The sequence below is a fragment of the Tursiops truncatus genome, chromosome 8, assembly GCF_011762595.2.
Source record: "Tursiops truncatus isolate mTurTru1 chromosome 8, mTurTru1.mat.Y, whole genome shotgun sequence".
Taxonomy (NCBI): Eukaryota; Metazoa; Chordata; class Mammalia; order Artiodactyla; family Delphinidae; genus Tursiops; species Tursiops truncatus.
Window position 1 is genome coordinate 67,490,941 of NC_047041.1, and position 26,070 is coordinate 67,517,010.

Genomic DNA, 26,070 nt, shown 5'->3' on the forward strand with positions numbered 1-26,070 from the left:
TTTAATAAACTTGAAAATTTCCACACACACAAAAAATACTGCTAGGATTTTGATTGAGACTATATTGAGGATATTTTACATCTCATAATACTGAGGCTTTCAATCCATGAAAATGGTATATTCCTTCACTGATCTGTATCATCTTTATCTTAATAATGTTTTTAGTGTAGGGGTCATGCATATTTTGTTAGATTTATTCTTAGATATTTAATTTTTTAAATTGCAAAACATATTGTAAAAGGTATCAATTTTTAGAAGTTCCATGTTTTTAATAGTTTGTGCTGCCTCATAGAAGTTCAGTTGATTTTTATATATTGACTCTTGTATCCAGTGTCCTTGCTAAATTTACTTAGTAATTCTAATATCTTGTCTGAGGATTCTTTTTTTTTTTTTTTTTTTGCGGTACGCGGGCCTCTCACTGTTGTGGCCTCTCCTGTTGCAGACCACAGGCTCCGGACGCGCAGGCGCAGCGGCCATGGCTCACGGGCCCAGCCGCTCTGCGGCATGTGGGATTTTCCCGGACCGGGGTATGAACCCGTGTCCCCTGCATCGGCAGGCGGACTCTCAACCACTGCACCACCAGGGAAGCCCTGAGGATTCTTTTAGAGTCTTTAGGGATATAATAACGTCATCAGTGAATAAGGACAGGTTTATTAATTTATTTCCAATCCTTTGCCATTTTTCTTGCATAACTGTATGGTTTAGGATCTTTAATGCAGTGTTGAATAGAATTGTTACTAGTAGGCAGCCTTGTCCTGTTCATGAACTCAGGGAGAAAATATTCAGTGTGTTCACCACTAATGTTTTCTGTAGATACCCTTTATCAGATTAAGAAAGTTCTATTCTAATCCCATTTTACTAAAAACTTTTTTCTTTTAAGTCATAAATGGGTGTAGAGTTTTATCAGATGCTTTTTCTGCACCTATTGAGATGATCCCTGGATTTTCCCCCATTTATTCTATTGATGTGGTAAATTATATTGTTTTATTTTTGTGCCTGTGTTGAACCATCCCTGGAATCCCAGAATAAAGCAAATTTGATCAAGAAGTATTTTCTTTTTAAAAATATGTATCAGGGACTTCCCTGATGGTGCAGTGGTTAAGAATCCGCCTGCCAATGCAGGGGACACGGGTTCGATCCCTGGTCTGGGAAGATCCCACATGCCGTGGAGCAACTAAGCCCGAGCACCACACCTACTGAGCCTGCACTCTAGAGCCCAGATGCCGCAACTACTGGAGCCTGCGTGCTCTAGGGCCCGTACTCCGCAACAAGAGAAGCCACCACAATGAGAAGCCCGTGCTCCGCAACGAAGAGTAGCCCCTGCTCGCCACAACTAAAGAAAGCCTGTGCACAGCAACGAAGACCCAACTCAGCCAAAAAAAAAGTATACACACACACACACACACACACACACACACACACATATCACTGGATTTTATTTATTAATATTTTGAATCTATGTCTACGTGAGAGAATTGGCCTATTATTCTTGTTTTTCATCATGTTTTTGGCATGTTTTTGGTATAAAGGTTATACTGGCCTCATAAAATAAGGTGGGAAGTTACCTTTTTTTCTATTATCTAGAGGAGTCTGGTAAGATGGGTTTCATTTCTTCCTTTGGAAGAATACTCTGGTGATGCTATCTCAGTTTGGAGCTTTTCTTATGGGCAAGTTTTACATTATTAAGTTTCTTTAATAGTTTTAGGACTATTCAGGTTTTCTGTCTCTTCTTATAACAGTTTGGTTAGTGGTGTTTTTCTCGGAACTCCTTTTGTTTGGTTTTCTCCAGCATTGAGACTGCTGAAAACGATATTTTACTTTCAAAATAGAAATCTTTTTGAGGATTTCTGCTTTGTTTCTCCATCTCTTGGCCACTGTTTACAGATTGGCAAATATCTTCAGGGGAAAAGCAGCTCTGAATTCAAGCTTGCATCTTGGTTCTTCCCTTCTCTCTGGGATCTTGCTTGGCATTTAAAGCTCTCCCTGTCTTTATAACCCTAAATTCCAGTTTTGGTCTCCCAGCATAGAGCTGTTTCCTAGCCTCTTAACTGCTCTGCTTCTCATCTTCTCTGCCCCATGTCAGCTATGAATCAGTAGCAAATTCTGTGAAAGGAAAAAGTAGCACAGAATATTGGGTTCATTTTAATCTTTTCTCTTAACTCTAGGTTCTTGTGTTTTCAAGCCCTGGCTGCTTGACTGTGTTCTGATGCCCTGAAATGGATTCTATTTCTATTTTATTTTGGCTTTTCTAGACCTATTGTTCTAGGCAGAAGAGTTGGTCTGATACAAACTAATCCCTCCCAGCTAAAAAATTAGGCAAGCCTTTTAAGACACTTTGAACCTATTTCTTCATCTATAAATTGGGAGTAATACCTGTTTCCTCAGAGGGCTGATTAAAATAATAATATGTGCCTGGTACATAGTAGCACAGAAAAATATAAGCCGATATTATATTAATTTCAATAATAATAAATACTAAGCATCTCTGAAATTATAGTATAAGATACGAGTTAGCACATTTTTTCCTATAATGGGCCATATAACAAATGTTTTAGCATTTGAGGGACACACAGCCACCTTCTCCTCCCCCTCCTCCACTCCCACAGTAACTGTTAAAATGTAGTATTCTTGGCTCTGTGTACAAAAACAAGAGTTTGCCAAATATAAGCCAAATGGGAAATAAGAATTTAAGTTAAACTTTTAAAGTTATAGCAAATAATTTGAATATTCCATTCTATCTGACGTAAGTCAGATGTCAGTCTCTTGCTCACTATGCTCCTATCTCACCAAAAATAAAAGCTGAAGTCCTAATCATGGACTTAAAAGACCCTGCACAATATGGTCCCTTCCTTTACTCCCTTTTACTTCTCTGACCTCATCTTCTGCTTTCTCTTTCATTTACTCAGCTGCTGCTACACTGGCCTTGTTATTCCTCAAACAAGCCAGGCAGGCTTCTGCCTCTGCATCTTTGCAGGCGCTAGTCTGTGTGCCTGGAATGCTCTTTTCTCACACTTTTGTCAGGTCTTAACATCATAAGTACTGCCTTCTTTTTAATACCTTCCATCACTTCTTTTTTCCTTTTCTTGCTTTATTTCTCTTTGACCACCTCAAAATCCATGACTCTCCATTGTCCATATTCCTTAGCCTGGAATCTGATGTTATCAAATATTGGTTCCAACATGCCTCTCCAACCTTATCTTCCACTGCTCTTTAAAAAAAAAAAAAAAAAAGTATATATATATAGCCTATACTTAAAAAACTTTACGTTCCCTGTACATCACTATTTCACCACTTTTGTACCTTTATTTATGCTCTCTCCTTCTTGAAGAATGAGTTCTCCCAAATAAATTTTGTTTGTTTTTATTGTAAAAAATTCTTTTCTCCTAATCTTTCTGAGTAAAATCCTACCAAATGAACAGCTCAGCTCAAATGCCACCCTTACCATGATGTGTCTGTTAATCACTCAGATTAAAGTTATCTGTATATTCTTTGAACTCTGGTACCATTTTATCTCACCACTTTCCATAATAATAATATTTATTGCCCTTTACCTATATATTCTATACATTGCTTTATGTGTTCTGCATGTATCATCAGATTTAATTCTCCCTGATACTCTCTGCTAAGTACCAGTATAAACTCTGGAAATAACGCAAGAGGCGAACAAAGGAGAACTCTGAAAAATGCAAAGAGGAGAAATTAGGGACCCCAGTAACAGAGGAACAACATAGTGTGACAGGGTGTCTTTATAACTGTCACCCAACAGCAGATGTTGGGGTAATGCAGACTCCCAGCCTAACAACAGAACATGATGCAGGTAGGCTCTTCCTTTCCTTAAAATTGAATGAGAGTCTTGCCAACAACACCAAGGGGGAATTGATCAGGAACTCCATTGACGTTAAGTGGCCAGGGAAGTATGGTTATTCCCTACTAGGCATGAGACTCCCCTTCCCCAATGAGACAGAGGGTGGCCAGGTCTCCACAACACAGGTGCCTAGCCCAGAAAGTGCTCTCGGTCCTTGTGGCTTGGAGACTCCCTTCCCCGACCTAGAGGCATCAGATAGCCCAACCTGAGGAAGCTCCTCACCAACTCTCACCCGCAGCACCAGCAGGGACCAGTGGAAACCCTAGTGGCACCAGGAGAAAATCAAGCAGACGGAAAATACCACTGTGAATGCCCTGAGAATTAAATTCTCATTAGAATTACAGCCTGAAAAAGTAGACTAGGACTTGGTGCTAAATCTAAAGAGGAAGACCACCTCCTACTATAAAAGGTTTAAATAGGACCCAGAGTCTTCTAGCACAGTTACCAAAATGTTGATAAAATTTTGAAAATCACCTGTCATACCAAGAACCAGGAGAATCACAACTTAAATGAGAAAACACAGTCGCTGATTAACACCAAGATGATCGGATTTGGAATTGTCTGACAAAGAATTTTAAAGCGGCCATCATAAAAACATCCTAACAAGCAATTACAAATTTTCTTGAAACAAATAAACAAAATAGAAAATCTTAGCAAAAAAACAGAAGTTACCAAAAAAAAAAAAAAAAAGGGAAGTTATAGAACTGAAAAATGCAATAAAGGAAATAAAAAACTTGTAAAATGGTCTCAGTACAGTGGTGATGATTGATAGAGCATAGAATCTGTTGAGCTTGAGGATAGATCAGTAGAATTTACTCAATTTGAACAACATTGAGAAAATAAATGGAAACAAAAGGAGCCTTCAGGACCTGGTGGACAATAACAAAAGATCCAACGTTCATATCATCAGTGTCTGAGAAGGAGAGAGAGTAGGTTTGAAAAAGTATTTGAAGAAATAATGGCTGAAAACTTCCCAAATTTTGCAAAAGATGTCATTCTGCAAATTCAAGAAGCTGAGTGAATCCCAAATAGGATCAGTGCCCGCCGCCCCAAATCTACTCTGAGGTATGTCAATTAAACATTTGAAAACTAAAAGCAAAGAAAATATTTTGAAAGCAGCCAGAGAGAAATGACACACTGCATATAAGGGAACACCAACTCAAATGACAACAGATTTCTTATTTGGGTGAGGGAAAACAGATACTGTTATACACAATTTGTGGAGGTATAGGTTTGACCAACATATGCAAGGGTAGTTTTATAGTGATTTTGGTTTGGTTCATTTACTTTGGTTCAGTAGTTCAAGTTAGGGGAAGCTATCTGTCAGAAGTATGCTTAATATCTACAGTGACATATAGAGAGAGGTGTTTGCTTATAAAGACTAGAAATAGCTGGGCTATGGCCCAATAACGGAGAACGTTTTAAGATAAAAGCTAATACAAAATAATACTTCACAAGGGAAAAGAAAAGAATTCCACAAAGAGCAAAGACATTACTAAGCTAATTGTTGGTCTAACTTTCATAACATTTCTCAATTTCAAAATGTGTTGAGGGTAATTAATAAACAGTGAACTCAATAAATACTTTGAATACTTACGAACACACCCAAATGTAAATTCAAGGCACAATAAAACAAACAAAAGTAACATTTAATTCACTGTTCTGATTATCAGTGTACTTATTTCTGTGGGTAATTGAGTTGAACATAATATATATTTTCAAAAAGTAAAAATCATATCATATATATTCATCAATGAAATATTAATTTTAAATTTTAAAAAATGTATTTCCTATCCATTTTTAAGGGTCCAGCGTCCTGTTATTCCTTCCATATTAACTATTCAGTTCAGTGTTATCACTATCTCCTTTGAACTCTGACACCATTTTTTCTCCTTTTTATCTCATCATTTTCTATAATATGGATAATAATAGTTTTATTTATTGCATTTTAAATATATGTACCATGCATTGCTTTATGTGCTTTACATAGCTTATCAGATTTAATTCTCATATCAGCCCTTAATGAGGTAGTTGTTATCCCCATTTTACAGTGAAGAAACTGAAAAGTTCAGATGTTGAATAACTTGCTCCAAGTCATGCAGTTAGGGCTAAAGTCTAGATTTCCAACTCAGATGTCTTTGCAACAAAGCCTTGTCACTATGCTAGACTGCCTCTTAAGTGAGGAGTAAATAAAAGAAATGCTGTATATGTTTGAAAGAAATTTTGACATAGAGGAAAGAGAATCATTAATAAATTAATAAAATGCCCAAACTATAGATTCTGAAAGAAACACAAATCTGGTTCCATACTAGTTATAAGGAAGTCATTAACGAATACCGTTAAATATGAGATACACTAATGAAAAATGTAGAAAAAAAATTAAAGTTCACAATATCTGTTATATCAACATCAAAAATTTTAAAGTTAGAATCGTACCACTTGATATATCATTTATGCCAAGTCCAAATAAATGAAAATTAATATTTAATAGGATTCAAGTACTTAGTCATTGTTAGAGTTAAGTTTTTCTTAAATGTTAAATTTTCTGTGTAACACATATAATTTTATGGGTTTTTTTTTTTTTTTTTCTTTTCTAGAATTCTGGAGGTGGAAGTGGAGTTGATCTTTCGGTGCTAAATGAGGCTCGTAATATGGTGTCAGATCTTCTGGTTGACCCAACCCTTCCCCCGCAAGTCATTTCTTCCCTCCGGAGTATCAGTAGCTTGATGGGTGCTTTCTCTGGCTCCTGTAGGCCAAAGATTAATCCTCTCACACCATTTCCTGGATTTTATCACTGCTCTGAAATAGAGGACCCAGCCGACAAAGGAGATAGAAAACTTCACAAGGTCAAAATACAGTAATCAGCCAGCCCTGTTTATCACGTTTAATAATGTTTTTGAATTAAAACTGCTCCTTTAAATTTTGCATAAAATAGAATTTCTTTTTAAAGGGCCAGCTTCTTTTCCAGTACATTGAGTTGCTTGGGACTTCAGAGGTAGTCATAATCTCAAATAATTCTAAGCAAGTATTCAGTTTTTATTCTAAATAATATTGCTGTAATTAGCACTTATAACTTCATTGGTAGCAACTATTTTTTTATTATTGTTATTGTTTTTAAGAAGTAGAGAACAACAGGCAAATTTAATTTCAGGCTGTACAGCAAACTAGTATTCAAATTGTGTCATTATTCTATTTTATTCTTTAGAAACCAGAAATTGTTTTTAAACGAAGAAAAATGATCATTATAATATTCATTTTATGAAATTACACAGCATTATTTTAAACTGATTTTCACATTTTTTGGAACTGTGTCTCCTTACCTCCCGCCTACCCATTGGAGATTACTATAGCCCAATAGGCATTGACTTTTCCATCAGTAGATATGGGATTAATTTTTCTTTAAATATCACTGATTCAAAATAGGATTTCCTTTAGAAAATAATAAATACTGTTCTAAATAGGTATACATTATGTCTGTTCAGGTTGCTTTTAATTATTTTATTTGACTATCAATACCTTTACCAGTAGCAGAGATCATAAAACTTTAAAAATAGAAATATTTTAGAGATTATTTTAACTACTTTATTCTACTAGCTAAAGAAACTGAGAGAAGACGAAATTCAAGCCAGTTAATTTTGTTCATTGTAATAGTGATCTAGAGCTTAGAAAAAGTTAAATATAGTTTTTGGAGAGACTTTGATCATCAGTTAATTCTGTTAATTCTCAGCATTATTGTATAGAAGTGTTAAAAATTAAGCAAGCCCGATTAGGGCAAATTTTTGATAATTATTGTTCACAAATCTGGATCATAGGTAGTTATGTGATGCTTTTATTTTTAAAGTGTATCGAGTAGCACCTGCATTACACAAAACCCAATGGGAATTAAGTTATATGGCTTTTTTTTTTTTAGCACTCTACCTATGAGAAAGGTTAATCACAAGCAACAAAAAGGGATAGCAATAAATTCATCAATAAAATAACTAATATATTCTTGGTTAGTTTTCATTTGCTATGTTGTTCTTCCTTTGTATTTTCCATTGACATCTGATGTTTAGAATAGTAATTTTAAAAAATAATAATTCTTAAAAATCTTAGTGATAAAAATCACGCTGAGGGAATTCCCTGGTGGCCTTGTGGTTAGGATTTTGGGCTTTTACTGCTGTGGGTTCAATCCCTGGTCGGGGAACTGAGATCCCACAAGCCGCATGACGAGGCCAAAAAAAAAAAAAAAAAAAAAAAATCACATTGATATCAGTATTATGTTTGTTATTACGTTTACTATGTAGAAAAGTGTACTGTACATTTTAGAAACATTTAAACAATATTAATTAAATAGGATGCCTAATTCCTCATTTCCTGAACATTCTAGGTAATAAGGCTTATTTTGAGTACTAGAATTTACTGATAGGAATAAGTCATATAAGAACCAGGAAGTAACCCTTATTTCTTTTCTTTGTGTTCTTTAAAATTTCTTATTTGAATTTCTTATCTAATTTATCTCTGCTTTGGAAAAGAATATAAAAAGCCTGATGTTACTTCAGAAAAGAGCAAGAGCATTTATGAAAAAATAATTAGTAAGGAAAAGGGAGTTAGAACAGATAATTTAATGTAAATGTCTTATATGTGTATTAAGAACTAAGAAAGATTGTATGGACCTAAATTATAGTCAGAAAGGATGTTACATAAACAACTTTTTCAATGTAAATATAACTAACATTGAACCTTTAAAAAATCAACATCCTTGGGAAAACTTAAATATAAATGGTATTTATCTCTTTGAGATGGTTTTGTGTCTGCTGATAGGGGAAATTTATAAGAAGCAGAAACTGTTTAATGTCAATTTCACTAAAACACCTATTCACAATGGTCAAAAATGGAATATTCTGGTTAACATTTGGATTAACCGAGAATATTTTCAAAAATTAGGGTAAAATATTCTTAATGTGAAAGGTGTTCTGAATTTAATTAAGTCATTAATTCAAAAGGTAGCTCAGAATTCTGCAGTTTAACCTCTATCTATGTACATTAGCATTGTACTGAAAATATATTAGGAAATAGGGATCACTCCTGATCCTAAGCTTGCCCTCTGAAGTCTTTTTTCAGGGTAAATCTTTCATATCTACTTTTAAAATTGTCAGTTGCATATTTCTCATAAAACTAGGAATAAATGTACAAAAGAAAAAAAATTTGGTTAAACTATAGGGAGTTCAGAAATCATTTTTTAGTTGGAGGAAGATAAATAGAAGAACAATATAGAATGTTATGTTTGGAGTAAAATTAACAGATCTTCAGAATAAAATATTTTGTTTCTCCTATACATGCTAAAAATGTATGGTTGATCCTTAAATGACATGGGTTTGAACTGTGTGGGTCCACTCAGACCCGTATCTTTTTCAATAGTAAATACTACAGTTCTACACCATCTGCAGTTGGTTGGATCCGCAGATGCGGAATCCGGATATGGAGGAAGCCTGCATAGGGAAGGCCCACTTGTATGTTATTTATGACACCCAGATTATTCGACTACACAGAGGATCAGTGCCCCTAACCCCCGAGTTGTTCAAGGGTCAACTGTACTTGATATTTCCATGGACCATCTTTTACGGCATATTGAAGGATAACGATTTTAATCATTGTTAAATTATCCAACAGGGGCTAAACAGTAGGAATAGTTTATCAACCCCACAGCTGAGAAGGAGCTCGGGAACCTCAGGTCTGCCACCTATTGACCAGACTTCTCCAAGGTGGGAACGCAATAATGGCAAAAGGTCTCACCAAGAATTTGGCGTTTTAAGGTAAAATCCCCAGAGCCTTTTCAAGAAACCTGAATCTAATACATCAACTTTCTTTCTGTGAATGAAGTTTGAAATAGTTCTAAAAGCATAAAGGAACACTGGAAGTATTTTAGTGTAGGATGGCTTTGTTTGTAACGTGACCTGATAGAGAAACTGATTCTTAAAAAGAAGGTAATCTCCTTTCCCCCCAAATAGGTAAGTTGGGTACAAAGCATGCCGCAGCCTTAAGAACATGAATCAGGGAGGCAGTTTAAGGAAACAAGGATCAATTTAGGATGCAATACTGGGAAAGCCACGGTAGAGGTGGCCATATTAGGGGCAGTCACCAGGCCCCTGCGTAGTATTCAGAGGTTGGTCAACAGTTTCTGACTTGTGAAAGGAGGAGCATCCCCAAGGTTCACCGCAGATGTTACCTCAGACGTGAGATGTAAGGTAACAGGACACTTTTAAGCCCTGTTCCTGCTGGGGAACTAAAACTACTAATATATTGTATATTCTGTTGAGTATTTACTTGGAACTAAACAGTGCTAATCCTACAAAGGAGAGGTGTCAGTAACTGCAACCAAGTGAGTGAGGCTGGGAGATTGCAGGAGCTGAGATCTTCTGAATGTATATATATCCACTTACTCTGATAACAAAGGATTCAACACTTTGCCTTTTAAAGGCCAGGAAAGATATTGATATCTTGTGTGAGTTATAAGCTTCTATTTAGTCAATTATCTAACCATGTTGATAAAATTGGAACCAGTGTAAATTTCCTGTTAAACCACTTTGTTAGGACTGAGCATGTGTTGTGTTGATACTTTAACTTGACCTGTGTAGTTACACATTTGAAACAGTAGGTGGCAGTGTTGGACCAGAGCTATTTATCTGTTAAACTTTATATGAACATTTTATATATGAAATATGATCAGATCATTGTAATTTTCCAGATGCTTGTGTGGCTTATTAATTTGAATCTTATACAGTACATTCAAGTAGATGAACTCCATTTTTATGAAAGAAAAATTGAGTGAAATGATTTATAAAATAGGAATGGATTCAAGTATGAAGAGAACATCACAGGAAAATGAGCTTTGGTCCAAAGCTAGCCCAGAGCCTAAACAGGATAATGGTTTTTGTTGCTGTCGTTGTTGTTGTTTTGTTAACGGAAGCAGGATATGACGAAGTAAATGACGTTAGGAACTGAAAATATGACAGGTATTTCTTAACCCTGGGAAATATCTTGAGAATACTTTTGAGTTTAAGAAAGAATGATGAAAATGATTCTGTTTTTTCATCTTTCCATCACATTGATGTAACAGCAATGCATTTAAGATAAAAGAAACGTTTGATGCACTGAGTTAAGGTTATTTTTATACTTCTGCCTCACACGATTGATAATAAAATAGAAACATGGTCCAAGGAAAACTAATCTTTATACGAACATATCTCAGAGTTAAAGGTAAGTATAGGCAGATTCCATATATTTAGTTAACACTCATTAAAACAAAATCATATGCCTCATAAAAGATTTAGAACTTTGAAGAATACAGTAATTGGCCATATTAGGAAACATCTACTTTAAAGAGATGAGGCTAGAAGTAATCTTTCTAGTGTGCAGAAGCTGGAGCTTCTCAGTAATAAATTTCTAAGTATACTTTGAACGTAGGGTAAAGGGGAATATATGAAGCATTTACAACCACTCTTCCTTTTGAAATTCAAGTCTCTAGATCAGTGCCGTCCAATAGAAATTTCTGTGATGACTGGAATTTTTTATAGCTGTACATGCAATTTGGTAGTCCCTAGCTACGTGTGGCTATTGAGAGCTTGAAATGTGTCCAGTATGACTAAGGAACTTAATTTAAATTTGATTTGATTTTAATTAATTAAAATACAAAGAGCCATATGCAACTATCATATAGATATAAATGGCAGGCATATTAGACATCATAGCTATAGATCATTAATGTATGGTGACATTTGGTTTGGGAACATTTACGCTTTAGTAGCACAAAACAAATAGGCTTGTAACTCTGTAATCATGAGGCATTCATTTTGAATTTATTAGAGTACTCCAGAATGGAGATCACATTTCCTAGTTTTGATACGAATGTAGCTCTGGATTCTGATCATAGCTTCTCTGACTATGATTTTTAAATCACCCTATGATTTCAGCATGATTTAAATATTGAACCTCTTGCTCCCTGAAACTATGTCTGAAACCAAATTTCTCATCCCTCCAGCTGCTTTTCCCTCTGTTACTATTATTCTGTCCTCATTTCCTGGCACAGTGCTGCAGTCCTCTAGTTTTGTGGTTGCTTACAAAATTGATTTACCTAGAAAACTTGGTGTTATCTATACATCCTGTTACCTTACTCTATAGATAACAGTTGTCAAGTCTATCTCTAAACCTCTTTTCCTCTCTATTCCTTTTTTTCCTTTATCACTTTGCCTACACTATTTCATGCTTTCATTATTCCTTACGTGGGCTATTGAATTATCCTTCCATTTCTAATATCCTTCACTACCCAATCGATCTTCTACCCTTCCACCAGAAATCTTCCGTAAACAAAACTTTCATTATACAGTTTTTACTAATCATTAAGTTTTTGGACATTTATCAACACCCATAGAATACTGCCCAAATTCCTAGCCTGAGATTTAAAATTCTGTTACTCCCTCATGACAAAGTTGCACCCTTACTTGGAAAAATTAAGCAAACAGAGATGAGCAGTCTTGCAAAGAATAAGAGTAGAAAAATGATTTGGAAAGCTCTCTAGGTGAAAGTAACAGGCATGTAACTTGTGTTAGACTCTTCCTTGAAGTTTTCTCATAATTTTGTTTTTAGTTTCAGTCCCTTGGAAAATTAAGCTGAATTATATTTTTCAGCTGCCTCATTTGTGTAAAGCGTAATATAGGACTTAAGTTTGGTTTTCTTTATGCTTTGCCTGGAGAAAAAAAGTGAAGTATTATAAACCTTATGTTAGGTATGATGAGAGGACTCCAAAGGAGGAAGACCACAAGGAAGAAGAATTAGTCCTACTTGAACAGCCACTGTATTACCTACTCTTAAGAGTTTACCACTGCTGAGGCTTCCCTGGTGGCGCAGTGGTTGAGAATCCACCTGCCGATGCAGGGGACACGGGTTTGAGCCCTGGTCTGGGAACATCCCACATGCCGTGGAGCAACTAAGCCCGTGCACCACAACTACTGAGCCTGCACTCTAGGGCCTGCATGCCACAACTACTGAGCCCGCATGCCACAACTACTGAAGCCCACGCGCCTAGAGCCCGTGCTTTGCAACAAGAGAAGCCACTGCAATGAGAAGCCCATGCACCGCAATGAAGAGTGGCCCCTAGAGAGAGCCTGCATGCAGCAACGAAGACCCAATGCAGCCAAAAATAAATAAATTAATTTAAAAAAAAAGAGTTTACCACTGTTCATCTCTTAGAGGACTTGAGATTTTAATTAATTAAGAAGGCCATTACTTTATAACACCAAAATATCTCTCCGGTATCACCTTTATTTATCTGAAAATCCAGTCAAGCTTAACTGTTTGATATTCCTTCTGTTTGTGCACAGTTGTGCCCCTTTTTAGTTATTCCCTCTACCTAGAAGAGACCCTCTGACCCCTATTTCTGTATGTCTTTAAAGATTGAGCTCAGATGTCACAGTTTAAGAATAACACACTGACATCCCCCTCCCTTGTTCTCCAAGGAAAGGTAAACTGTTTCGCCTCTGAATCTCTTTAACACCTTTTCTTTGCTCTTTTATGGCAATTTTCCTTTTCTACCTTGCATTAGTCATTACAACCCTTCTGAGACCTGCTTGACTACTGTAAAGAGTTTGGGATTACATTAAAATGGGTCTTTGAAGATAAACAGCTGCTTAACAAGTATCCTGCAGGGGTATGGTGTCCATATGACAGTTGATACTGCCTTCTGCTTAAGTTTCAGACCTAGGATGAAGTTTTACTGGTCAGGAAATTCCAGGAAGAGTTGAAGAATGCTTTTCTGGGTTAGCTGACAATTGAATTACCCAAGTACAGTGTTAGTACCTAGGGTTAAAAGAATGGCTAAACTGCTATGCATGGAATGCCTGCTGGGACCCAGACCCTCCCTGTGGACAAACAATGTATTCAGAACTCACAGCTCATTTCCTTTGAACAGACTTTCCCTGGGAAATGTAGGCAAATTGCATACCAAAACTCTGAGGGCCATCAACTATAGGTACCCCTACACTAAAGAGGCTTGCCTTTAACCTATTCTGATTCATCGTTCATAGCCGTAAGTGCTCTGTAATTAAATCTAATAACTTGTTGCCTGGCAATAGTATGTCTTCTAAATAATGTACTTGGGAACCAGCTTCTCAATTATGTGTCTCATAATTTATTAGAGATTTATACCAATGCCTGGAACCTATTTGAACTGCAGAGATTCAAGAGGGCTAATGGTGTCATCCCACTCAGTTTTTAAGATAATGGCTCTGCAAATCTGGATGTTGGAGCCAGAAAGTTTTACAGCTACCTAAAAAAAAATAATAAATGAGGTGATACAAAACTTGTCAAGGTAATTTGCATTGATTGTCTTAGAAATCAACTCTTAACATATGACTTAACTCTGTGACCATAACATTTGACATCTCTTGTAAGGCTTGTGCACTTGGATTTGAAGACCGATTCCGAAGTCTGACTTTAATCACCTTCCTACCAACTATTAATAATCACTGGGACTCCTAGCCTATCTTGCCCTCTGCTTTCTTCAGTATTTTTTTTTAACATCTTTATTGGAGTATAATTGCTTTACAATGGTGTGTTAGTTTCTGCTTTATAGCAAAGTGAATCAGTTATACACTCTTCAGTATTTTTTATGTAATCTCATTGCGGTATATATTTATCTGGTTATAGGCAGGGAATTAATGATTCTGGAACTGAGCTGAAAACCTGTCATTTGACCTCTCAATTCTAAACAGCTGTTTCAATGATTAGGCCCCCTGGATTAAGGTAGAAGACTATGGAGCAGTGCTTCAGGTCTCTTCTCTGAAGGAGAAAACCCTGTCTTTGTTTTGAATATTAATCAGGAAGTAGATGTTGGTAGAGTACACAGATTGTTCTATTTGAATATTGCCCTGGGTGGTATTGTCACTCTTCTTTCCCCATCTTTCCCACTCTGTATGTAGGCAATGAATATTCAAATACAAAGAATGTTTGAGCATTGGTAGGGAGATGAGTTTATTGAGTGGTATTATTTACATATTGCCTCTTTTTGTAACATTGCCAACAAACTATTATTACTATTGAGCAAAAAATGTTATAGAATCTAAAGGCTAGATGTTCTCTTAGAAGTCCTTTATTCTAAATCTCTAATTTTACAGGTGGAAAACACATACAAAGATAGCATCAGATATATCTGATGCTGAAAAATAGATTTTCCTTGAGTAAGGGGGTGTGGAAGTACAAAAAAGATGAAGGAGTTAGGGAAAATCTTGAGAACTCAGCCTATACTAACAAAATATTGAGTGGAAAATAGAGAACCTAGATTTGTCCTTGATCCTGTAGCAAAGTGCCCAATCAGGAATTGACTAACAGAAGAAAACAGGCTAGTGACTAAGAAAGGAAGTGCTATATGTATGGCACTGGGCCAAAAGCTTTAAAATATATAATCTTAAAATGCCTTTTATGTATCAGTTGGTATACTGTGACTGCTCACCTATATGTAATTTCTTCATAAGAACCCTAAAACCTGTAATAAACATTTCAGTTCCAGGATATGATTGCGTCAGTGGGTAATCAATATCTGTGAAGAAGGGGAGACCTTCTTCACAGACCTTTTGAATCGGAAATCCTTGGGATGGGACTAGAAATCTGTGTAGTAAGAAGCCCTCCAGGTGATATTTATAACCTGCTTGAAGCCAGGGTTCAGCAAATTATAGCCTGTGGACCTAATGTGGCCCATACCGGTTTTTGTCAATAAAATTATATTGAAACAATACTCATTTGTTTATTATTGTTTATGGCTGTTTTTATACTGCAGTTGGCAGAGTTGAGTAATTGCAGAGACCTTATGGCCTGCAAAGCTCAAAGTGTTTACTACGTGGTTCTTTACAGTAAAAGTTTGCTGGCTCCTGCTTTACTCCTTAGGCACTAGATAGATGTCTAAACTAAATGTATAAGCAGATATTTGCTAATTGAATTGAAGACCATAAGGAAAAAAGGAATTTCTCATGTTTTTAAAAATCTTAACCTATTATCTTTCCCTTTTAGTCAAGGATGCTATCTAAATGGACCTTTTAGTTCAAATCCACTGACAATCCCGAAGCAAAGGTCATCTTCTGTATCGTTAACCCACCATATAGGTCTAAGAAGAGCTGGTAAGAAACCATTTTTGTGACTTAAATATGGGAGGCCTCAAAGTATGTGGTAGTGCAAACCTTGTCATTACCTATTTATAGCTAATTTTGAATACCATTTCATGTGTTATAAGTTAACATAACTAAGCAGTTTGGGTTGGCTATTAAGAGTTTGCTCATTCATTTATTAATTTTTGAACAAGTACTATGTATCAGGCACTTCGTTAGGCACTAGTAATTCAGGGATAAAATATAGAACTATTTAACCTGGGTAGTTGTAGACAGAGAACAAGGGAAAACCCCAGAAAGAGCATTCTTTTGTAGCATGATAATTGTGGAAGGAGAAAAAAAAAATCTTAATATGAGAGTAGGAAAAAACCCTGACTATATCCTATATCCTATAATAAGTCATTCTAATAGAATTTTTATCCAATTATCTATCTATGGGGGGGGTGAACTGACATAACATTATATTAGTTTTAGGTATATAGCAAAATGATTTGATATTTGTATATGTTGTGAAATGATCACCATAAGTCAACATCTGTCACCACACATAGTTACAAATTTTTTTTTCTTGTGATGAGAACTTTTAAGATCTATTCTCTTAGCAACTTTCAAATATGAAATACAGTATTATTATGCAATACAGTATTATTAACTACAGTCACCAAAGACAATAGATTGGCATATTTAAAGTATTGCAAAACAAAACTTGCCAACCTGGAATTCTTTATCCAGTGAAAATATCCTTTAAAACTTAAGGTGAAATAACATTATTTTCATACAAACAAAAGCTGGTAGAATTTATTGCTAGTAAACTTGCACTGCTAAGATTCAGCAAAGGAAGTTCCTTAGGTAGGAGGAAAATGATCCAGATTGAAGCATGGATCTGCAGGAATGAATGAAAAGCACTGGTAAGCCTAAATGTGTGGGTACATAAGAGAATACTGATCATTAAAAACAGTGACTCCCTTGTGGCCTGCATAGTGTATAAAGAAGTCAAGTATATGGTAACAGTGGCACAAAGGGTGGGAAAGGGGTAAATTGGACTTAAACTTACAGTGTACTGGCAGTGATTGAAAAGTACTAAAAAAGTTCTAATTTAAAAGAAACTAATACTTCAAAGATGCACATTGTAATATCCAGGGTGATAATTAAAAGAATAAAAGAAAAAGTATAAGTAAGAAGCTAATATAGGAGGTAAAATGGCATGATTTAAAAAAAAAAAAAACCTTGAATAATCTAAAATAATACAAGAAAAGAGGAAATAAGAAACAGAAACATAAAGAATAACTAAAAAAGAAATAGCAAGATGGAGGATTAAGCAAACTATATTAAATATACACCTAGCGTGGGTGGCTGGTGGGGAGCTGGGGGTGCCAGGGATCTGACCAGAGTTGCTGGAGTATATTATCTGAAATGTGCAGTTTTCCACAAAAAAGTTGAAAATACACTCCAGTTAATAGATACAGACTGTCAGACAATTAACACAAGACTCAAGTACATGCTCTTTACAAAAGGCACACTAAATATAAGGACACAGGTCTGATCTCATGGGTATAAAACACAAAACCAAAAATTAATTAATTAAAATACACAAACCAAAAATTAATTAAAATAAAATACACAAACCAAAAATTGACAGAACTAAAGGGAGAGAAAGACACATCTGTATTCATTTTGGAGATTTTAACTCATCACTCTCATTATCTAGTAGAATAAGCAAACCAAAATATTAGTCATAGATAAATGGAAGATTAGGACAACATGACTTAACTGACTTGACCTAATCGACTATAAAACACCACGCTCAGACATTACAAGATACATATTTTTTCCAAGGACACACACAAGATTGATCAAAATAGACCATTTGCTGAGCTATAAAACAAGTCTCAACAAGTTTCAAAGGATTAAAATCATATATAGCGATCAGCTTCCGGAATGGCAGAGAGAGGATCTCAGTAAACTTGTTCTTCTGCTAAAACAACAAAAATAGGGGCAAAAAACTAAACTCAATCATTTCAGAATTCTGGAAGTTAACGAAAGCCAGAGAACTAGAAGTCATCTATACAAGAGAAACTACCTACTGAACCTTGGTGAGACAGTGGGGTTCTGCAACAGCTTAATTGGGGGCACTTCCCAAACCCTCTGTCTGCCCAGCTCAGTGATACTACAGCTAAAAGCCACTAGCTTTGCAGCCATTAGAGTCTTACCTCTTTAGAAACTGCATTAAAAGCAACAAGCTGATAGTACAGTAAACGTTTTGTTCAAGCCCCCTGGCAAACACTTCTACTCCCAGGGTGCTGTGGATATTTCATTTAACTCAGAGCTCAGCTCTCCAAAAACACAAACAAAAAACCCCTATACCCTATGCCAGGCAACATTGTGAGTGCCTAAGGCTGTGATTTCAACTGGGGCGAACAAGAGCTGATTGGGAATTTAAAAGGAAATCCTGGACACTAGATGACCCTGGGGAAGTGGAAAGCTCTGGCAACAGAAGAGGATAGTTTTTTGTTTTTTGTTTTTTAACAAAAGGGGCCAGAACAACTGGATATCCAAGAAAAGAATTTGGACACTTATCCCACCACATATACTAGGCTGAGCACATGTTTATTAGGGCTGTGCACATGCCCAGGAAAGATCTGGGAAAGGTGAAGGCCCTGGTCACTCCATCTGTAGCTGACCTTGAGGTCCTGCACAAGCAGGAAGTAAAAGCTAAGGCTGTCTTGTAAACTGCCTGGAAGTTTGAAGTTGTATCTTTTCAAACAGACTCTCATCTACAGATGACATAGAGGCAAGACATTTAAAGTAATCTTCTGTCTCATCTAAATTACACTGACCCAAGAATGGCTTCTAAGAAAGCAAGCGTAAATCAAGGAGAAAAGGGAAAAAAGGCAGCAGAGAACTCAGTGGCTACACACCTCAGAGAAAACAAAATCTACATAATGAGTCCAGGAAATCACTCAATGAATAATCAGAAACAAAAAACGAACAAACAAAAAACCAGCAGCATAAACCTTGAGGGTGGGAGAGATCTGATATTAGAATTGTTACAACATATTATCTAAAATGTCCAGTTTTCAACAAAAAAACCATGAAGCATGCAAAGAAACAAGAAATTTTTCGCCATGTAGACAATGAAAAACAGCCAACAGGGCTTCCGTGGTGGCGCAGTGGTTGAGAGTCCGCCTGCCGATGCAGGGGACACGGGTTTGTGCCCCGGTCCAGGAAGATCCCACATGCCGCGGAGCGGCTGGGCCCGTGAGCCATGGCCGCTGAGCCTGCGCGTCCGGAGCCTGTGCTCCGCAACGGGAGAGGCCACAACAGTGAGAGGCCCGCGAACCGCAAAAAAAAAACAAAAACAAAAACAAACAAACAAACAAAAAAACAGCCAACAAAATTTCCCTGAGGAGGCTTGGATTTGGGATTTAGTAATGACTTTAAATCTGCTACCATAAATATGTTTAAAGAACTTGAGGAAACCATATCTAAAGTAAGGACAGTATGACAACAGTGTCTCACCACAGAAAGAATATAAAGAATTAGAAATTATAAAAATTATAAAATAATTTAAATAATTATAAAATAATTACCACTTCTACTCAATACTGGGTTGGAGGTTCTACTCAGGGAAGTTTAGGTAAAAATGAATAAAAGGAAGATGTAAAACTATTTTCGACAACATAATCGTACATTTATAAATCCTAAGAAATTCATTAAACCTATTACAACCAATAAACAAGTTCATCAGTGTGGCAGAATACAAGATCTATAATTGATAATCAATTGTATTTCTATATACTAGCAATGAACAATGCAAAACTGAAATTAAGAAAATAATTTCAGGACTTCCCTGGTGGCACAGTGGTTAAGAATCTGCCTGCCATTGCAGGGGACACGGGTTCAATCCCTGGTCCAGGAAGATCCCACATGTCGCAGAGCAACTGAGCCCGTGTGCCACAACTACTGAGCCTGTGCTCTAGAGCCTGTGAGCCACAACTACTGAGCCTGTGTGCTGCAACTACTGAAGTCCACGAGCCTAGAGCCCGTGCTCTGCAACAGAAGCCACCGCAGTGAGAAGCCCGTCCGCCCCAATGAAGAGTAGCCCCCCACTCGCCACAGCTAGAGAAAACCCACACACAGCAACGAAGACCCAACGCAGCCAAAAATAAAATAAATACATTTATTAAAAAATACTTGGGAATAAATTTAACAAAATAGTGCAAGACTTGTACACTGAAAACTATAAAATGTTGAAATTAAAGAAGACCCAGATTTTTTTTTTTTTTTAAATTTTTGACTACGCTGCGTGGCATGTGAGATCTTAGTTCCCCGACCAGGGATCAAACCCATGCCCCCTGCGTTGGCACGCAGAGTCTTAACCACTGGACCAACCAGGGAAGTCGCAGGAAGACCCATATGGAAAATATCCCATGTTCGTGGACCAGAAGACTTAATATTGTTAAGATGGCAATACTCCTTAAATTGTTCTAAATTTAGTACAAATCCTTATCAAAATCTGAGCTGGCTTCTTTGTAGAAATTTGAGAAGCTGATCTGAAAATTCATATAGAAATTCAAGGGACCCAGAGTAGCTAAAATAATCTTTAATAAAAAAAAGAAGAAGAAAACTGGGGGACTCACACTTGTAAATTTTAAAACTTACTACCAAGCTATGGCAATCAAGACAGTGACACTGGCATAAGGATATTCCAACTCAGTGGTATAGAACTGAGTCCAGAAATAAACCCTTACATGGTCAATTGATTTTCAGCCAGTGTGCCAAGGTAATTCAAAGGGGAAGAAATAGTGTTTTTAACAAATGATGTTGGGACAACTGGATAGATATACAAATGAAAAAGAATGAATTTGGAACCATACCTGTCATCATACTCAAAAATTAACTCTAAATGCTTGTACACTCAAATATAAGAGTGAAACCATAAAACTTGTAGAAGAAAACATAGGAGAAAATCTCTGAGTTTGGATATTCTTAGACACCCAAAGTACAGTCCATAAATGAAACAAATTGATAATAGAGGGGGACTTCCCTGGTGGCACAGTGGATAAGACTATATGCTCCCAATGCAGGGGACCCAGGTTCGATCCTTGGTCAGGGAACTAGATCCCACATGCAAGCCGCAACTAAGAGTTCGCATGCTGCAACTAAGACCCAGAGCAACCAAATAAATATTTTTTAAAAATTGATAATAGGAATTCATTAAAATTAAATCATTTGTATTTACTTCAACAGACACCTAAAGAAAGTGAAAAGACAGTCCACAGGATGGGAGAAAATATTTGCAAATTACGATTTGACAATGGACTTGTATTCAGAATAGACAAAGATGTCTTAAAACTCAATGATAAACACAGAACTGACCTCACTAAAAAATTGGCAAAAGATTTGAATAGGTGTTTCTCCAAAGAAGGTATACAAATGGCCCTAACCACGTGAAAAGATACTCAGCATCATTAGTCATTAGGGAAATGCAAATCAAAACCACAAGGAATCATGACCTCACACCCACTATGATGTCTATAATTCTAAAGACAGTATAAGTGTTGGAAAAATGTTCAGAGGTAGGAACACTCATACATCACTGATTGGAAAGTAAAATGCTACAGCTACTTTGGAAAACAAGTTGGCAGTTCAGTACTTGAACAGGGAAATAAAATTGTGCTATATTCATACATACAATTTTATATGTCATTCAAAATGAATGAACATGCGAAACATCTTTTTAAAATGTTGAGCAAGGCATAAAAGCATTTATGCTATCTGATTCAATTTACAAAGTTCAAAGAAAGGGCAAAACTAAACTGTAAACAGATAACATATGTGGTATAAAGAGAGGCAAGAAAAACACTACCATAAAAGTCGAAGTAATGCTTTCCTTTAATGAGAGGGAGGGGAATTAGATATTGGACATGGGTTTCTGACCTCTGGCCATGTTTTATGTTTTAGCTTGAGTGGTGAGCATTCCTGTTATAACTTTTCTATATGTGTGTTATATTTCATAATTTAAAAGGTTTATAACAAAAACGATGAATCTGTATTGTAGAAAGTATTTTATAAGGGTTGCTGGGATTTTCTTTACCATTTTGTCTTCTCCGCGAAGCTTTTCTATGTTATATGAAATTTCTACCCTAAAATTAGGCTATCCTTTATTCTTCTCAGCCTGTTTGTCAGGGTTTCGGACACTCAGTATTATAATAGAAAAAAGAATGCTGAAAATTGGGACTTCAGTCTCCAGTTAGTAACTAACTGTTATTATTTTGACAAGAAAGATACTTCTCCTTTCTAGTCCTCGGTTTCCTCTTCTGAAACTTTAAAGTGTTTGACCGATTATTTATAAAATCTTTTTCAGCCCCAACATTATATGAAATTATAGGAGCCTCTAAACAAATCAGTTTGATAGAACAGCAGTTGGCAGCCCTGCACATGTAAAATGAAAATGCTACTTAACTCACAGGGCTATTATGAAGATTAAATAGAGTAACACATTGTATTAGTCAGGGTTTTCCAGACAAATAGAACTAATAGGATGTTCGTGCATGTGTATATACCTACATACATACATATATACTTACATACATATACATGGGGTGGGGAGTGATTGATTGATTGATTGACTGATGGGGATTGGCTCGCCAGATAGAGAGGGCTGTCAGGTCCAGAATTTTTAGGGCAGGCTGCCAGGCTGGAAATTCTAGCAGGAGTCAATGTTGCAGTTTTGACTCTGAAGGCAGTCTGGAGGGAAAATTCCTTCCTCTTTGGAGGACTTCAGTCTTTTCTCTTAAGGCCTTCAACAAATTGGATGAGGCCAGTCCACATTATAAAGGGCAATATGCTTTATTCAGTCTACAGATTTCAATGTTAATCACATCTGAAAAATACCTTCACAGCAATATCTAGACTGGAATTTGACCAAACAACTGGGCATGATAACCTAGCCAAGTTGACACATAAAATTAACCATCACACACATCTGTAACTATGTCTGAAAATACCATAATACCTTAACAACTGTTATTTGCTTTCCTCTCTGATGCACACTTTACTTGGATCTTTATTTCAAAATAAAGTTTTAAATCCACCTACACCTGTCCAGATATACCCTTAGTTCAAGGCACCCAGCAAAGGCTCTTGAGTAAATCAATAGGATTAGGGATGTATTTCTGAAGCACTCTTTTTTTCCCCTTATTTTAACACTTAGCACTTGTTTGTATTTTCCACTAGACTTTAGGTTCATTGAGTTGTGGGGATGGCATCTTTTTCTCCATTGTGAAACACTGCACATTTTCCAGCATATAATAGGCTCTCAAATACTTGTTGAATGAATGAATGAGCTGGAAAGATGTGGATTTTTTAAGGGATCTGCTGTTGTGTTAATATAATTTTATCATATGCTTAATTTGCTTAATGCTATCAAGAACTTTGGTTCTTCAATAAAAATGAATTGTATTGTACTGAAAAATATTCAATAAAATTTGGTAAAGATGCTTTTGTTCATGTGGATAATCAAGCTGGTAGGGACACAAAATGTTAAAGATAAAGACCAATATGAATTAGGAAAATTTGTGCCACACATTATGTACATTTTAGTTATACTTTTAGTATTTACCTACTATGTGCCATCCTGCCACAGGGTGTTTATTCCACAGTCATCGATGATGACAAATATGGTCTATATTCTGCCTGAATTCGTAGAAGGTGTTGAAGATAGCTCCGTGTAGAAATCTAGTTAATCATTTAACTGTAAATACTTTGCTTTCTTTAAAGAAGGAAAATGCTCTTTATAAACACCCAAACACGGACAATAAACACATACATATCAGTACATACATACATACATATCTCTTTCTTCTCTTTCAATTTTCTAGGTACTTTACCCGGCCTGAATTCTCCCAGTCATGGACCAATGTCTGCTGGCTCTCCAACTAACCGATCGCCTATAGAATTTCCTGACACTGCTGATTTTCTTACTAAGCCAAGTGTTATTTTACACAGATCTCTGAGCAATGCACCCAATTCACCAGATTTTTATCAGCAACTTAGAAATTCTGATAGCAATTTATGTAACAGGTAAGTTTCCCAAGTGTTTACTATTTGTTTCAAAATATAGGTTATTTTAATAAAGTATTACCAGTTTTCTTGTTCTGTATTATAACTAGATGATTAATGAATACTACATCCTCTTCTTCATCTAGCAGTTTTTATTCTAAACAATTTTTTTTCATTTCAGTGCCATTATTCATTTCCCAGCTAAATGATCTCCATCTGAAGTGAAATATAGTGGTATTTTATCCATCATAAGATATCAGTAAATGTATGAGAATTATTTTAGTATGTACTAATTTAGTACCTATTTACAGTACCCAGTTCATATGGTGTTTGTTCTTATTTCTGCTTTGATGGTAATAAGTGTTTACCTCAGATCTCAGTGTTACTTCCAAAATATGTTATTTCCTTCATAGGGACACAGGTGCTTTCTAGGATAAAGCCTGTTAAGTTTATAGAGAGATTGGAATATTAGGATATTTTGCAGTTGGGATCTTGCAGTTAAAAAATAACCAGATTTTCTGATTGTATTTAGGTAAAAAAATTTTGCCTCACTTATCATATACATATATTTATCTGTTTTATTTTATAAGCTGTGGACATCAAATATTGAAATATGCTTCAGCATCTGAACCAGAGGCTGGTACAGACTGCCACAGGGAAAAGTCAGGTGAGACTGCAAAAGTCATGTGTGTTTAAATTTAAGAACAATTTCTTACATTGTTTTTTAAAATGAATAAATGAATGAGTTTTTTAGTCTATCCATCTTTAAAATGAAGATTATAATCTCTTACTTCACAGAGGAGTTATTAGCAAATTATAAATAATAGATGGTGAAAGTATTTTGAAGAGTAAAAATGTGCTGTACGAATGAATATAGTCTTATGTTACGGCTAGGGTTCATAAATAGTGAGATTAACTATATTAACCTCGAAATTTAAATTGCATAATCTTAGCTCAAAAGCGTCTGCATACATTTTTAAATAATTACACAAAGGAGTTGTTTTAAAATTTAGTTAATTATATTATTCTGAAACATACCCTCAAACAAGAAATATTGTTAGTGATAAAGTTATAGTTGTTTTATAACTTTAAAACATTGATGACTCAAGTGTCCACTAATAGTTAACTAGGTAACTCAGACCATCATATCCCCTGAAGGTAGCTAGAAAAGTTACAAGTTATTAACAATAAAAAAATCTGCTTGAAGCCACTGAAGAACTAACAAGCTCCTCAGAATTTCCAGTATAAGACCTGGAGGAGGACAGAAATCCAAGAAAGTGAGTCTCAAGTTTGGGGCTACCAAAAGGGTGTTCGCTGCTTCCAGAGGGGCCAGTGACTGATAGAATGAGCAGTCCCTTTGGTAGCTTCATGGGACTAGGGAGACAAAGATTGGAATTGAAGGTTTGCCGTGGTAGGAGTAACTTGGTAAACTCAGCAATACTGCATCCTAAGAATAAAGGTAAACCAGAAATAGGCCCTTTCAGGGGTTACAGGTGCCTATCAATCCCTTCACATACTTTAAAATTCACCCTATTATAGTGTACAATTTAATAGTTTTGGGGTTTTACATTTTAAAGGACTAAAAAACAATAAGAGGGGCTTCCCTGGTGGCGCAGTGTTTGAGAGTCCACCTGCCGATGCAGGGGACACGGATTCATGCCCCGGTCCATGAAGATCCCACATGCCGCGGAGCGGCTGGGCCCGTGAGCCATGGCCGCTGAGCCTGCATGTCCGGAGCCTGTGCTCCGCAACGGGAGAGACCACAACAGTGAGAGGCCCACGTACTGCAAAACAAAACAAAACAACAACAACAAGAAAGAAGACCAAGCCTTCACAAACTTCCAAAAAATAGGAGGGCAAACTTCCCAACTCATTCTATAAATGAGACCAGTATTACTCTGATACCATAAGCAGACAAAGGCATCACAAGAAAATAAAACTATAGACCAACATTTCCAATATCCTTAACAAAATACTAGCACACTGAATCTAGCAACAGATAAAATG

General features: G+C 36.2%; 1 protein-coding gene across 1 annotated transcript in view; it reads left to right on the forward strand.

The window, feature by feature from the left end:
• PDE3B (phosphodiesterase 3B) overlaps positions 1–26,070 on the forward strand; it is a 178,256-nt gene that overhangs the window by 110,283 nt on the left and 41,903 nt on the right. Inside the window, exons 3-7 of the mRNA XM_019948403.3 lie at positions 6,463–6,711; positions 9,518–9,660; positions 15,905–16,011; positions 23,883–24,084; positions 24,654–24,730. Coding sequence (XP_019803962.1) covers positions 6,463–6,711; positions 9,518–9,660; positions 15,905–16,011; positions 23,883–24,084; positions 24,654–24,730 — 778 coding nt within the window. The remainder of the gene's footprint in view (positions 1–6,462; positions 6,712–9,517; positions 9,661–15,904; positions 16,012–23,882; positions 24,085–24,653; positions 24,731–26,070) is intronic.